Here is a 14,669-nt window from a genome sequence, read left to right as displayed (position 1 = left end):
ATTGGTGTCTTTCTCCCCATCTTTACTTACCAGAAACTCTGCCTCTCTAAGATTTTTTTGTTACACCCAGGCATGTTACTGATCCTTTCCATTGACCTAGTTAGCTGCAAAATGTCCCTCCATTTGTTTCTTTTTAGTACCACTTACTTACCTTTTGTTGCCTTTGTCCCAACTTTTTATGAGACTTTTTGCCGCCATCAAATTCAGAGTGACCTTTTTTTTTTTTTTTAAATGGTACACTTTGTCAGTTTAAACATTTAATATATTTTCTATGTTCTATTTTTGATAAAATATGAGTTTATGAGATTTGCAATATTTACATTTTAGACGTGTTATGACCTGGCTCAAAAGCTGCAATATAAATAAACACCAGAATACCACAAAGAAGAGGTTTTATTTTAAATTACATAATAAGTTAGCTAAAACAGCTGGTACCACTAAGACAAAGACTGGTGCGCCTTCCTGAAAGCCTGCCTCAGGTATGCTTTTATCCACACCTCACCAGGTGTGGTCAATTAGCAACAGCTGAACACTGCAAAGAGGTTAGGGGCTGCAGAGGGGCGTAACAGACAGCATACCAACTTTTTCAAATTGGGATTGTATTATGACATCATAATCATGCTTCATGCAAAGTTTGTTTCACGTTTTTTTTTTTTTAGCTTTAGGGAAGATTGGTCTATGCTCGTTAATATTCACTACGGTGTTTTCAGCTACTTATGAAATCTTACAATAGGTGGAATGACAGAGGCCTGTTTGCATTTCTCAGGAGCTTGAGTGCTTTAGCTGAACTGCATTTTCTTTCAGTGAATTTTCACCACCAGTTTTACTAAAAGGAAGAGGAGGTTCTGACACTCCCATGTATCAAAAGGCAAATTCCCCATCTCATCAGACAGGCTGATCATGACCTGCGTGAAGACCTTTATCTAGTGAAAATCAATACAGAGCAGCTGCCAAACTCTCAACACTGAAGGCTCCAGAGGAAGAGGAAGGGGGAGACTTTTGGCATTACTGTAATAAGCCGTTATCCTGCAAAATGTGGAAAACCACCAACACATGTTAGCCAAGCTGGAGCGCACACACACCGCCCACACATAGGAGCAGCACAAAAGCAATAAGAGTACTTGTAAAACCATCCCCAGGACTAACAGCAACCACATAACAAATCACAAACACAAATAGTGTAGTCTTCCTCCCCCACAGTGCAAACTAAGCCCCCCTCCTCCCCCGCTACCTCCAGACACTTTTCAAAGCATCATTTCTCAAGCAGCAGCACATGAACTAAACAAAACCCAGAGGTGCTTATAGATTGTTCCTCATAAACAAAGCCATCACGCTGCCCATCAGGGGTCTCAGAGTGTCTCACCTTTCTCCTGCAGGTTAGCCAAACAGCTAAATGGAACATTTAAAGTTGTTCCACAGGCTACGAGAAAATACCGAGACACTCGTTCGCTTTAAACAATCACTTATAACAGCTAATATGTAACCAAGACAGTAACATTTACAGTAATAAGTTCTCATCGCGAACACAGGATGTGCAACATGTAATGTATACTTTATTGATCCCCGTGGGGAAATTCCTCTCTACATTTAACCCATTCACTCAGTGAAGCAGTGGGCAGCCATTGGGCGCCCAGGGAGCAGTGTGTAGGGACAGTACCTTGCTCAGGGGCACCTCAGGGTAGCCGTTCAGTGGATTTGAACCCCTGACCTTCCGATCATGGGGCCACCACTCTACCTACTGAGCTATCTGTTCTTTGGCAACCAGTTCATTTAAGAAAAGGTGTCCTTTACTTCTACTGCTCGTGGCAGTACTGATTGACCCTGGTTGGTCAGGAAATCTTTGATCCAGGAGAATGTGGCAGAGGGGACCTGAGGGTGGTCCAGTTTGGTGGTGAGGATGTCTGGGATTATGGTGTTGAACTCTGAATTGTAGTGCATGAAGTGCATCATGTAGCTCTTCCAGTTCTCCAGATGGCTCGGTGCTATGTGATGGGTGATGGTGATGGAATCCTGCGTGGACCGAGTTACTCGGAGAGAAAGGTAAGCAGTCTCTGATGTGGTGAGAAAATATTGAAACACCTCATGACTACAGATGTGAGGGATATAGGTCTGTAGTCATTGAGACTGTCTATTTCAGACCTTTTGGGGATGATGATGATGGTGGAGGCCTGCCAGTTGGTCTGCCCGTGCTTTGACCACAGCCCCAGCCCCAGGGATGTGGACAACGCCTGGGCCTCTCCTGGGGTACACCGCTCTCAGTCTCCTCCACAAACACTTTAACAATGAAAACACTCTTTTTAAATTATAATAATTAAGCAGAAGCATGGTCTTTCCCCATTTTTTATTATACAGATGTACTTATGGGAGCTCATATCAAACAAGGCCATAGTTTGAAAGAGTGAGACAAGTGTATGTACAAGTGATGCAGCTGAGCCAAACGCTGCCATGCTGGTTCACACTGATGTTTAAACCTTCTACCTATGAGGGACAGTAGATCAGGAAAAAAAGCTGACATTGCTGCACCAAGGCCCACATCTAAGAAAATGGGCTGTGAATCATGCAAAGTTAATCTATAGAGTCCAGAATTGAAAATATAGCACTGGATGCAAGCGTAGCAGTACCTCCTCTACATGAGTCCTTTTGTTTTTTGGCCAAATCAAATGACAAATGTGAGAGACAGGTGTGGGCGCATCATTCCAAATATCAGTAATCAGTATTGATATCTGATGACTTTGTTTCTGTCCTCTAAGTTCAGCATGCAGTCCACTGATCTGTGTTCAACAAATTTTTTCTGGAAAAGAAAAAAAACCCCTCAAACACACACTGTGAAAAATGTCGGAACCTTTTCAAATTATTGATGATTCATCCCACAAATCATGACATACTACTCTCCCCTACATAATCTGCCTATAAAGCTGAAAATATCGATATCTGTATTGGCGATAGATACTCATATTTACTTGGCATCAGATCAATACCAAGTGAATAAGTATGGCACAGAACTAGTGAGTGATAAAGTAAATGATTGGTTTGGTCAGGTGGATTTATCACAAATTCTTAATAAATCTTGTTAAAATGGGTGGAGATCCAACGTCACCCCAAGCACGTAGCCCTGCAAGGACACCCCCATATAAACGGTGTCTCCACCACTGCTGCGGGGTCCCTTAGAAAAGGAAGCTCTGGAGCTGATCGAGCTTGAAGTCAGTCCACCTACGGATGAGCAGCAGCCAGTTTGTTAGATTTCTCTAAACTGTTGCAGTGACGGTGGTGTGAACAGAGAGGGAGAGAGGAAGAGAGCTCCTCAGTTGCCTTAGCAGCGCAGCCTCATTCCTCCACAGTCGGGCTTCAGTCCGCTGCGCGCTTCACAGGGCTTCCCTCACGGCTCCCCATCAGTTAACCCTGTCACACTCCACCTGGTCTCCATTTATTCCACCGTGCTCGAGATTTTAAAAAGAGAAGAGGAAGAAGGAAAAGAAAAGCAAACAGAACTCTGGGCCGCCTCCAAGTTTCCTAAACGCCCCTTCTCCGGCTGTTATGAAGGAAAAGGTGGCGGGCTGATCGGCTCAGTCACTCAGCGCAGGTGTGAAACCAGAAGCGAAGAGAGGATGGCTCTGCGGCCGGGGAACGGGACTGTGACGGAGTGGGGGAACCTCAGCGTGGAAGTTAGCGACTACAACGTGAGCAACACGAACCGCTCCGTCTTCAGCAAACCGGCCAGAGCCAGAGGTAAGAGCACACAGTTTTCCACATCTGAATCATCCAGGCTGAGGTGTTAAACTGCTACAGATGGCACCAACACCTGGCCCCAGACCTGGTATATACAGATAAGGTGTTAAACCCTATTGTGTTTAATGTTGTTGTTATTATTATTATTATTATTATTATTATTATTAGTCTGATTTGGCTTAAATTGCCAACCTTGTTCTTCCTCAATATTCATCTTTTCATACAAACTAAATGTGAGTGATTAAAAAAAAACAGCTTTCATTTCTTGTTAACAGTGTTGATTCCCTCCAAGTTACAAACAGACTAATGACTAATTCCTTGGTTACAAAAATGCAATCAATAGACCTCATGTAATTTCCTCTCCTTACTCAGATATGTAGAACACCAAATGATGTTTTACCTACAGATCATTTCCCCCCACACTGTGTCAGATCTGTATTTTTAAAAGAAAGCCATTTGCAATCAGGAGTTGTTTTCTTTCTTCTTCTTCTTCTTCTTCTTCTTTTTTAAAAAAAAAATCAGCTCTCCTCATCCTCATTGTATGTAACCAATCACCCGGCTTTCCAATTTACTGCTGCTTCTCTCTGCATCAATAACGCCCCAATCAGAATGAGCAGCAGCAGCAGCGGCAGCCTTGTGCACAGTGAAAAGCAGCTCTAATTCTGAGTGTTTGTTCTTCTCGCTCTCAAAGTGGGCAGGAGATTAAGCCCAACACCAGAGAAGATAAGGCTCTCACAATAAGTCTATCAGGACACCAGTTGAGCACACAGGCTGATTTGGAAAATGAGGGTGAGAGGCTCTTTTTAATCCCCCCCCCCCCCCCCCCCCCCCACTGCAGTATCGAGAAAATTTCAAATCTTTCCTCTCTAAATAATTCACAGCCATTCCTGCTTGTGTGCTGCATTACTTTTATTGACCTTATATGTGAGGCAGGCATCAACATCAGTGGGGTGATCTACCCAGAGAGCAATCTAACACTGTGAGAATTGTGGTCACATTGCTACGTCCACTACTTCTTTTTATTCATCTTCCCCACCCCGCCACTTGAATTCCTGATGCAAAATGAACAGAAATGGTTTGTTTTCATGTTGGGGTGAAACAAAGGAATCAATTTAATATTATAAATGGACCTTGATGATAGCTTTCAACATAAAGTGTTACATTTAAGGTTAAATTCCACATCAAAAGTAGTTTAGGTGAAATTCATTTAAAAAGTTATTACAGTAGATGAACACAGTGCAAATATATTCTCGGAAGTCACACACTGAAGTGGGTTTCATTTACTCTAAAAGTAGCTTCAGTTATTTAGCAACAATCAGTTTCATCAACTCAAAAATGGGAGAACATTTCAAATAAAGCCACATTAGTTTATACAGTGTAGCTGTAGATTCATATTAATTAGTAACTGTCTTCAGCCATGGGTGGAGGTTTTGTTTGCACATTTGGAGGTTGGGCGTTAAGCGAGGACCAGAGGGATGCTCACCCTGGAAACTTTATGGAGAGTTTTGACTCATTTGAATGCTTCATTTATCTTTTGTTTACTTTTACTTTGTTATTAATATTATTTATGTAAAAGAAAACACAGAAATCTGCAGTCACTGTGCTGACGGTTATGTTTTTTGTCCCTTGCATACCTCCTGAACTCCTGAAATCTATGTTTCCACTACAGAATAATGAGCAGATCATTTCCTCTCCCACTTGTTTCTCCTATAAGACATCATTGTATAGTGACAGATCCCAGTCACAGCTTTCTGTAGCCCAGAATGGGATCTTTAAATAAATTCTTTTGTCTAATGAACAGTCAGAAGTGATGGGCGGGTGGTTTATAGCTGTATTTCTAACAATTACAGGGTGCTGTATTCAGCTTTATATCACAACTGCAGCCTGCGTTGTTAAGCATTTCCTTTTCTCTTAGTTACTATAGAAGTCTTCAAGTCGTGAGGTTTACCTCTCTGGGCTGGAATGGAAGTTAAAAGCATGAGCAAAGAGAGAGACGTGACACAAACTGTACAACGTGAAAGGAATGGGAGCATGCTGCTGTTCTAAAAAACTGGCGTACAGTAGATTCCACACTCACTCAGGCAGGTCTGAACATGAATATACGATGAATGTATTTTTAGAAATTATATGGCGTAAGCTTTGCAGGGATCTCATTATTAAACTAAACATCTTGAAACGCACTTAGAAGGTGTATTTAATGTTTTGTTCTTTTTTAACTACAGAAGAAACAACAGATTTCAGTCAGGGCAGCTCAAAAGAAGACTTCTGTTGTTATCTGCAGTCATTTATGTGCCTCTGTCCTGGATTAGACATGCATGTGGATGTGCATAAGTCAGCGAGTGCAGCAGAAAAGCTGGGACACAGAACAGAGCAGGCGTTAGTGACAAGAGATGTGACAGTGATTGTGTCAAAGGCAGCAAAGAAGGAGGCCCTCAGGTCGAGATGGGTTGCAAAGCGACAGCTGAACAGAAACTGTGGGTAGGTTAATATATCTTAACCAGCCTACCCTATTTAAGTAACCGGCAGGATGTGAAGGACTTATGCTATACCTGATTTTAAAGCTTTAGTATCAACGTAATCCAAATGTAGTTGTTTGTACATCTGTGGTTACACTGCAAAGCAAAGCTGCCATTTACTAAGTCTCTAAGATTATGGTTCTGATCTTGCTAATTTTCACATGTGTTTCATGGATGCGTCTGCCTAAGCTTTTGGTCTGCTATCTTAATTATGACTATTGTATCAAGAAACTCAGGATGTCCACACTGAGGTCAGTGGGAAGAATACATTGCTTTCATTCACTTGCACCTTTTTCTTTCTGATTTTGATTTCTTTGTATGGTTTTCTTTTAAATTTACATTCTGCAGATGACTGACATGTTTTTACCGCTTGTCGGAAGAGTTGCTCAACAGATAGAGCAGCTGTAAAACACCGACTGCACAGAACTAAAACAACATCTGACATGCAACATTTCAAAATAATCCTTCTGGACTCCTGAGAGCAGTTCAGTTCAGACACGGTGCTGCTTATGTGGAATATCTGTAGCTGCACCTTGGCTATGCTTAGACACTCTCCGCTCTCCAGATGATTCAAAGTGGCACTCTGCTGAGCTCACCCTGTCTTGCGATGAGTTATCTTGAAGTGGATCTCATGAGCATTAAATGAACACTTGTTTTTAGAAGGAATCCAACAAGTCGCCTTGGGCACTGAGCAAAAGTGGAAAAACCGGAGAGCGAGACAAGAGACGTGCTGCTGCAGAGTAAGCTGTGCACAGTATACACAGTAAAAGAGCTGGGAGTTTCTAACATTGTACCCATTTCTACAATGTTGTGTCTTGTGGAAGAAATTAGAATCTTGTCCCCTTGGGGTGTTTACATAGTGGTGTTATCTGTCATAACGCGATCACAGTAATCCGAGCTAATAATTGGAACATTTTGAAGCAACCTGTTGAGGTGAAACAAATTGCATGCATGCACTGTGAGTATAAAGATTTGAATCATCCTGATAATGAGAAGCTGCATCTTGATAAAATCCTGGTCTCTTAGTAAACAGTTCCTGCCTTTGCCCTCTCATCAGGTTACTCCATTAAAACAGCACATACAGATGAGAACAAAGTTATCAGGCCACATATGAATTAAAGCTTTTGTCAAAAAATTTCTCAAGTGCTTTTTCTGCAGAGTGAGGGATTTTTAATATAGCATTTTTAAACATACTAGCTTCCATTAGAATTTTTTGTTTGCACACAAGAACAGCATTATTTTAGAAAAAGCAAAAAATCATTCCCCCCCTTTTATTGAGCCATAACAAAAACCACCGCTGTGCAATGATGTGCTTTACCTTTGTAACGCTCAAAGCTTGTAAAATCAAGTTAAAACAGAGGTTTTTCTTCTCATTTACACATAGTATAAAAACTCAGCAAGGATTTTAGTTGTCTCTCTGGAAAGCATAATGCCAGAAACAAAAGAAATCAGTTTAGACTTGAGAAGAAAGCAGGATACAGATATACAAAGTTATCAGAGCATTTCTGAGTGTCAAGACCTGGAGTGAGAAGTATGAAGAAATTCAAAGAGGGTCACAAAGTTTAGAACAAGCCTGGCAAAAAGAAACTAGTGAGAGATGGGTATAAAGACCCCAGAAAAACTGCCAAGACACTAGTGAGTGACTTAGCCAAAGAAGGCAATCACTAGAATCCTGCACGGGATTGAATTGCAAGGCTACAGATCAAGACAATCTCCACTTCTGCAGAAGAGACATCTTCAAACCGCTAAGAACAACCTGGAGTCAAATTATGTATACTGAAAGTGTGTCCTTTGGCCACATGAGATGAAACTAGAGCTCTTTGGCCGTAGAAATGCTGCTTATGTTTGGAGAAAGAAGGGGCATGCAACGTGAAGAACCGTCCCTGCAGTGAAACACGGCGGTGTGAGCACTATGCTGTGAGGATGCTTCAGTGTTTCTGGAACTAGGAATCTTGTCAAGGTGGAAGGAATCATGAGAAAAGAAGGATAAGTGAATTTTCTTTTAAAGGAAACCTCCAGCAGTCTGTAGCAAAACTGATTCTGAGTCATTGCTTTGTCTTCCAACATGACAACAACCCAAAACATACATTGCTTCTGGAGAACTACCTCCAAAAGACCAAAGAGAATGTTATTGTATGGCCTGCAAAATGCTCTGGCTTTAATCCCTTTGAAAATCTTTGGGATGAACTGGAAACTAAGGTCCATGCAGGAAGACCATCAAGTCTGGAGGAGTCTGAGAGACTCACCCTAGAAGACTGGACTGGCATTATTCAGGAGACATGTGTGAGACTTGTTGAAAACAACAACAAGTGTCTGCAGACTGTTATCTAGTAAAGGATATACTGTTAGCATCAAGGGGGCTAATCATGAGCTTTTTGGTTTTTGTGAAACAATTTTGTTTTTTTGCACAAAATATAATAATGTAAGGATCCAAAAATTCCCTGCTCTATTTAAAAGAATTTTGGAAATGCTTAAAAAAAATATGACATTTTTAAGGGGGACTAATAATTTTGTCCTCATCTGTATATCACAGATCTACAGGGTGTATAGTGACACCAGGAGAGTATGAGCGCACTAATGAAGATCACATCAAACAGGAGAACGGTTTCAAATCCTTGGAATAGCTGTATTGATCAGTAATGTTCTCTGTCTGCACTCTGGCTTTATTAACTCACGACAGCGGAAGAATGGAATGAAGCCCAAGCCACAGTCATATAAGGTTACCCAATATCGGTTAGGCTCAGTGCATATAATGGGTGGTTAATGTCATTCTCAGTTAATCCTTTGTCATGCGATTCACCAGAGTGGTCTTAGAGACAAAAGAAAGACCGTTTACAGCTGTGGCACATGAAAAAAGAAGTTTATTGAATCTAAAATATGAGCTTTAATATTTGATTGATTCTTACTTGGTGAACTTTAGGTTCCAATTAGTAGTTGGGCTGTGTCGTGTCTCCTGGTGCCTCGCTGCTGGCTCAGTTTACAGCGTGATTTATAGAATTTCATTGGCAAACACCTTGACTGAATGTTTAATTCAACACAGAAATCCCTAAAGGGGAAGCTCTTGTAATAGCTATGAGTTGCTGGCTCCAATTAGCGAACACAGAAGCAAATGAGAATACCACTGAATTAGTTTCAGTAAATTGGGGGTCAAACAGGGAATTCCCCTACTTTTACCCCTACTGGTTAACACTTCATTGACAGGAATTTTACTCCATAGTGATCAGCAAGTTTTCTTAATGGGTCTTCAAACAGAAAGAGACTAGCAGTCCTGTAGCAAACACAAACCTTGGAATGGCAGTAAATTTCAGTCACTTTTAGTGATGACAGGCAACATATCTATTAGGGATGATCCTGAGCAGACTCTGAGTTAAACGTTGGGTAAAATCTCACTATTAGACATCAGTAGATTACAAATTGCAGTTAATTTAATTCTGGTTTTGTACCCCTCCCAATTCAAGTTCATAATCCCAGCTATGGTGGCTGCTGAAGGACAAACATCTCTGGTCATCTGTAGTGAGTTCAGGCTGTAAGTCTGCTGTTTGCCTCAGCTGTCAATATGACTGCAGCGTCCGTATCCCGAGTGCCACATCTATTTACTATAGAGAAAGCTGTACATTTTTGTGAAAGGAGTCCGATATGAGTCAATGTGCTCACTTCTGACTGATGACAGTGATACTGGGGTTGCAGCTGTTTGTTTGTTTGTTTTTTAGCTCTGTTAGCTGCTGTTGAGCATTGTTAGCTGGCATTAGTAACATTTTCTTTGAAGTGGATATAATATTCTTTTACACGGACACTTAAATTCTCATACAATGTAAGAATGTTATCAAGCTGTTTATCAGAGGGAATGTGTGATTTTCAGGGCACTCAGCCTAACACTTAACAACAGGTTGCATGTCTAATCTGCTGACAATAAGCAATTGCAAAAGGAAGGGAAAGACATAACCACAAAGAGACAATGAAAATAAATGCAGGAATGTTAAATGGTCATATCTAGCTTGAAAGAGCTACTTGTGAAATTCAAATCTTTGAATTAAAATAATCTCCTAAGGTGTACTACGTATGTGGCCGACTCTAACCACTTACATAAAATGTGATTAGGCAGAAGGCAACGCCCAGCTTGGCCACGGTCCAACGCGGCAACATGGTGGCTTCCATGAACAGCCTGCTTATATGTATTTGTAATGGAATAAGTCAAAGTTTATAAGCAACTTGTACAATGTAAATAGTCATATATAGTTTTAAAAAGCTATTTGTAATCTTTAAATTTAAACTAAAAGTAACTTATAAGACGTACTACATATGTGGTCGGTCTCTAGCCACATACATAAGAAAAAAGATTATGAGAATACATTAATTTGTAGTTACACAGTAAACAATGTATATTTGAGTACAACAATTTTTTTTCTATTAAATAGCCTCAAAAATGATTTACTGTGCCTTAAAACTTATATAAGGTTTTTTGCAATTAATTGACATGCGTACAAGTCACTGAAGAGAATGAAACATACCATTCATTGATATATGGTTAGTAAATACATTAGACTGTTGATTAGCCAACAGGATCCTGGAATGTTGCCTAGCGACCATGGCTGGTCGCTAGGCGTGCTATATACAGTGATGCCCGATGAGCGGTTCTGTGGACAGGGCTTTAGATTCACCCAGAGCACAAAGAAACACGTATTTATATAGCACCACACAAATCAGTTTTTAAGAGCCTATTTACAAGAAGAGACAAAAAGAAAAGATTAAAACTAGCCTATATGGAAACACTTAGAATTTGGGTTTTAACTCAAGAAATGTTAATCAATCAAAGAAAGCTATATGAAGAAAGTAGGTCTCAAATGTAAAGTATGAGGAAATAAACTTATTCTCATTTTTTGAGCAGTTAGATGAGCAAACTAACAAGGAGTTTGGCTGCTTTTCACTAGCCAGAACAAGCAACCCATCCAGTACCACAGCGACTTAGAGATGCACCTTTCTAATAAGCTAGCTAGCCACTGGACATTAGCTGAAAATGTCAAACCTCCAAAGTCTCATTTGGAGAAAATGGAGAAAAAAAGTAATTTAATAAAGAGTTCATTCATCATTGGCTGCTGTGTAGTACTCAACATTTGTCTGCCTGTTAGCGGCTTTTCTTTAAATACACACATACTGCTACTATGGATGTGCTGTTTCCATTAAGTTTTTCTCACACTTTACATATTCCGCTGTAATGAATATTTCATCTGTGGGTTGGTTTGCTTGGATGATTCTAAACAAAAACATTCAATTAATGGCAATAAAACATGTTAGTGATGAAAAAAGGAATCAGTGGCATCAAATGAAAATATCAGAGACAGAGAGCATTGTGGGTAATTGAATACATGCTGAGTTTGTTCTTGCACTACAAACAAGCTCCTTCCAACTTCTGAAAAAAAATCTAAGTAATGTAGGATCAATATTCCTCTCTCATGGGGAGCTATAGTGGAAAGACTAATTGAGTTGAATTGTGCTGACAGTTACAGTAACTCACCTCATTACAGTGGTAAAATGCAACACGTCGACTGATTTCTGCACATTTAGCTAAATTACTGTGAAAGGATTCATCTGCTGCCACTTTTTTAAAGCTAAGCATCGCAGTGTGGTAATGTGTAGTGCAGAGGTTAAATATGAAATCAGTCAGGCTTGTGTAAAGCTAAAACCCATCCACCAGATAATGTGCACCAAAATGCAGGGATCCATTTTTATCAATTCAGACAAGTCGAAAAGAGAATTACATACTTGTCATTGGGTGACATCAGTCCTGGGGATTCAGTGATTTTCTTCTGTCGGTAAAGAGAAGCGTGGAGTGTGACAAGCACCCTGTCCTGATCCTTATCTCTTTAGTGAATCTTTTTGGATACGAGACAGGCTGTCAACTCTTTGAAGCAACCTTTGCAATTTCAAGGTGGCAGATTAAAGAGACAGGAAGTCAGTGATGTAAGATGCTGACCTACTGGCTGCGTGGACACAATAAACGAGGCATTAGAAGGAAGCACTCTAAAGCATAAACGCCAAGTGTGCTTGTAGTAGTTTATTCACAGTGTGGAGTGTTTACTAGTTAACAGCGAAATGATGCCAAAACGCGGCCATTTTTGGTTATAAGGAAAAGGAGGTTTATATGTGATAACCAATAGGGTCTTGTGCCTGGAAAGCCTATCAGACCAACATGGATCAATTTCAAAACAGCCTTTTCTTACATGAATTCAGTCAGTTGGTTTTTCATGCAGTCTTTAGTGTAGGAACACTATAAATGGGAAATAACAGCAAAGAATGCAGAAAGGCTCTTCATTCGAGGCTAAGGTTACATGGATTGATTTGGTTGTATCTGACTTCCTGCCAAAATGATCAAATCGGATGGGTCGAGCAGATTTTCTTTGTACCGCATGAATGTAAAGGAACCAAATGCAAAACGACAGGGCCAAGAATCCTCTTCAGTTTCTCTGATGTTACAGTGAGCACAGAGCGCACCTTTATCATTTCATAATGTTGGCTCAAAGGGAACCCAACATTTGAGACGCCACCATGCTGCTGCAGTTCAACAAACTTTGTATAATGAAAGTAGAGTTACTTATAAAGAACACAGCAAAATAATGAGATAAGAGCCCTCGCTACACCAAAGAAAAGAGGAAGAAGACAATCAACAAACCAAACAAAAGGCCATCAGATTCTGGCTTTTCCCTGAATCAATATTAGTGAGCTAAACTAATAGAACCAAAACTGAAAACAAGACTGGCAGAGTCTCCCAACTCAACTCATAATTAACAAACAAAACTGCAAAAGCTACAGAAAGAGAAAGTTGATGGCAGTGAGGAGAGAAGAGAGAGGGACCAAGACGTCGACTGGCAACCTGTGCATGTATGTCCTCAGTCAGATACCAGATACACTGTGATCAGATCCTTCGTTTCTTCTGCTCACCAAAACTAATTTTGAACCCTTGGGTTTGCTTGCTAGCTTTTATTTTTCCCTACAACCTAATGACACATTACTTAATGACTTAATTAATTAGTGCAGTCAGTGACTGTTCCCATGGAATATGCACTGGAGTTCAATAAGGTAGTTCTTCCACAAAATGCACTGAAATGCTCCGAAAATTTGAGAAAACTGGTAGAAACATGTTCTGTCCGTCATTCTGTTGTTCTAGCTATGATAGGTATTGAAGGTAACTGTGATGTTACATGTTTATAACACAGAAATTAAACCAAAATATAAAAAATAATTGTGTAATTGTGTAATTCTACAGGTGTGTTCATAGAGTCTGTTTTGCATTTTGTGGGAATTTGTCAGAAAACAGGACACGAGATGAACGTTATTGGAGGTAAACATACTTTTTTTTCAGTTGATATAGATATTCTATTATATGTGTAGCTGTGCGCTCCATATTGATTTTTTTATAGTCCATCAAAACAGATGTTGTTGGTGTGCTTCCCATGATGCCTTCAGGTTTTCAGAGCATTGCAATCACAAGCAGAGATGGAGTGTTGTTTGCGTGCAGTGCGAGCACTCCTCAATAAAGCTACGTGAACATGGCAGGATGTGAATTGTGCTATTTTAGTGAATGATACAAACATAACAGAGACCCATTTATTGAAGACCTTTACCTGAGGGCTGCTGGTTTTTCATATACGTGGCTAAACAGAAAAATGGGAACTAGGAACTACGGGTTGCACACAGTAAGTAGAGGAGCTTATGTTAGTGCAGGAAAGATTAGCCCAGTAATTGATGAGCAGTAGACGTTAATTAACTAATTTAATGCTCAGTGAATGCGGCAAGTCATTCATCAAGCAGATCTGGCAAACCATTACTAAAAGCTCATTCGTGACCATGAAACAGGCTTTGGAAAAGAAAAAACAATCTTAACTCAGGGTCCATTTACTGGATGTTTGCTGTTTAGCCCTAATGCAAACTGACTGGGTGAGGAATTGGACTAGTGTGTAACACAAGTCGTTTGAAGATGTCCTCTTGGTTGATGGAAAATTATTGTTTTTTATTGATTTGTGAAAATCCACTCATGAAATTCAAGTAATCAATTAATCAACTGAAATAACAAAATCTGTTGCTTTTTTTGAGTGTTGCAAATTGTTGCAAATCCTGTTGTTGCTGATTGCCGCAAGTTCCTTATTCATGTCTGTGGTTCTCAGGTTCACTTCCAAAGGGTTTTCTACCCCTTTGTAATTAGGAGAAATATCATATTTCGATAGAGATGACAGCAATTTCTAACAATTTGGACTATTTCACCATCTCACTGGGACTTTCTACATGAATTGCAGCCTTACGGTGAGGTTGTGATTAAAAGGATAGTTCAAAACCGCAGACCTGCAGATTATTAGCATCCATTATTCATGAACTTTGTGGCGATTTATTCATGTATCGTGGTGAGACCCGGCCCCATCACTCAAGTGAAAGGAG

At 40.2% G+C, this 14,669-nt stretch overlaps 1 protein-coding gene across 1 annotated transcript in view; it reads left to right on the top strand.

Moving 5' to 3' along the window:
• Positions 1-3,185: 3,185 nt before the first annotated feature.
• Positions 3,186-14,669, top strand: part of cckbra (cholecystokinin B receptor a) — a 54,528-nt gene continuing 43,044 nt past the window's right edge. The window contains exon 1 of the mRNA XM_087836544.1: positions 3,186-3,726. Coding sequence (XP_087692670.1) covers positions 3,606-3,726 — 121 coding nt within the window. The 5' untranslated portion in view covers positions 3,186-3,605. The remainder of the gene's footprint in view (positions 3,727-14,669) is intronic.

Source organism: Neolamprologus brichardi, chromosome 23, assembly GCF_056152115.1.
Source record: "Neolamprologus brichardi isolate AB-2024 chromosome 23, ASM5615211v1, whole genome shotgun sequence".
In the NCBI taxonomy this organism is placed as follows: Eukaryota; Metazoa; Chordata; class Actinopteri; order Cichliformes; family Cichlidae; genus Neolamprologus; species Neolamprologus brichardi.
The sequence above is the reverse complement of the archived record's forward strand: the minus strand, read 5'-3'. Positions and strand labels throughout refer to the sequence as shown.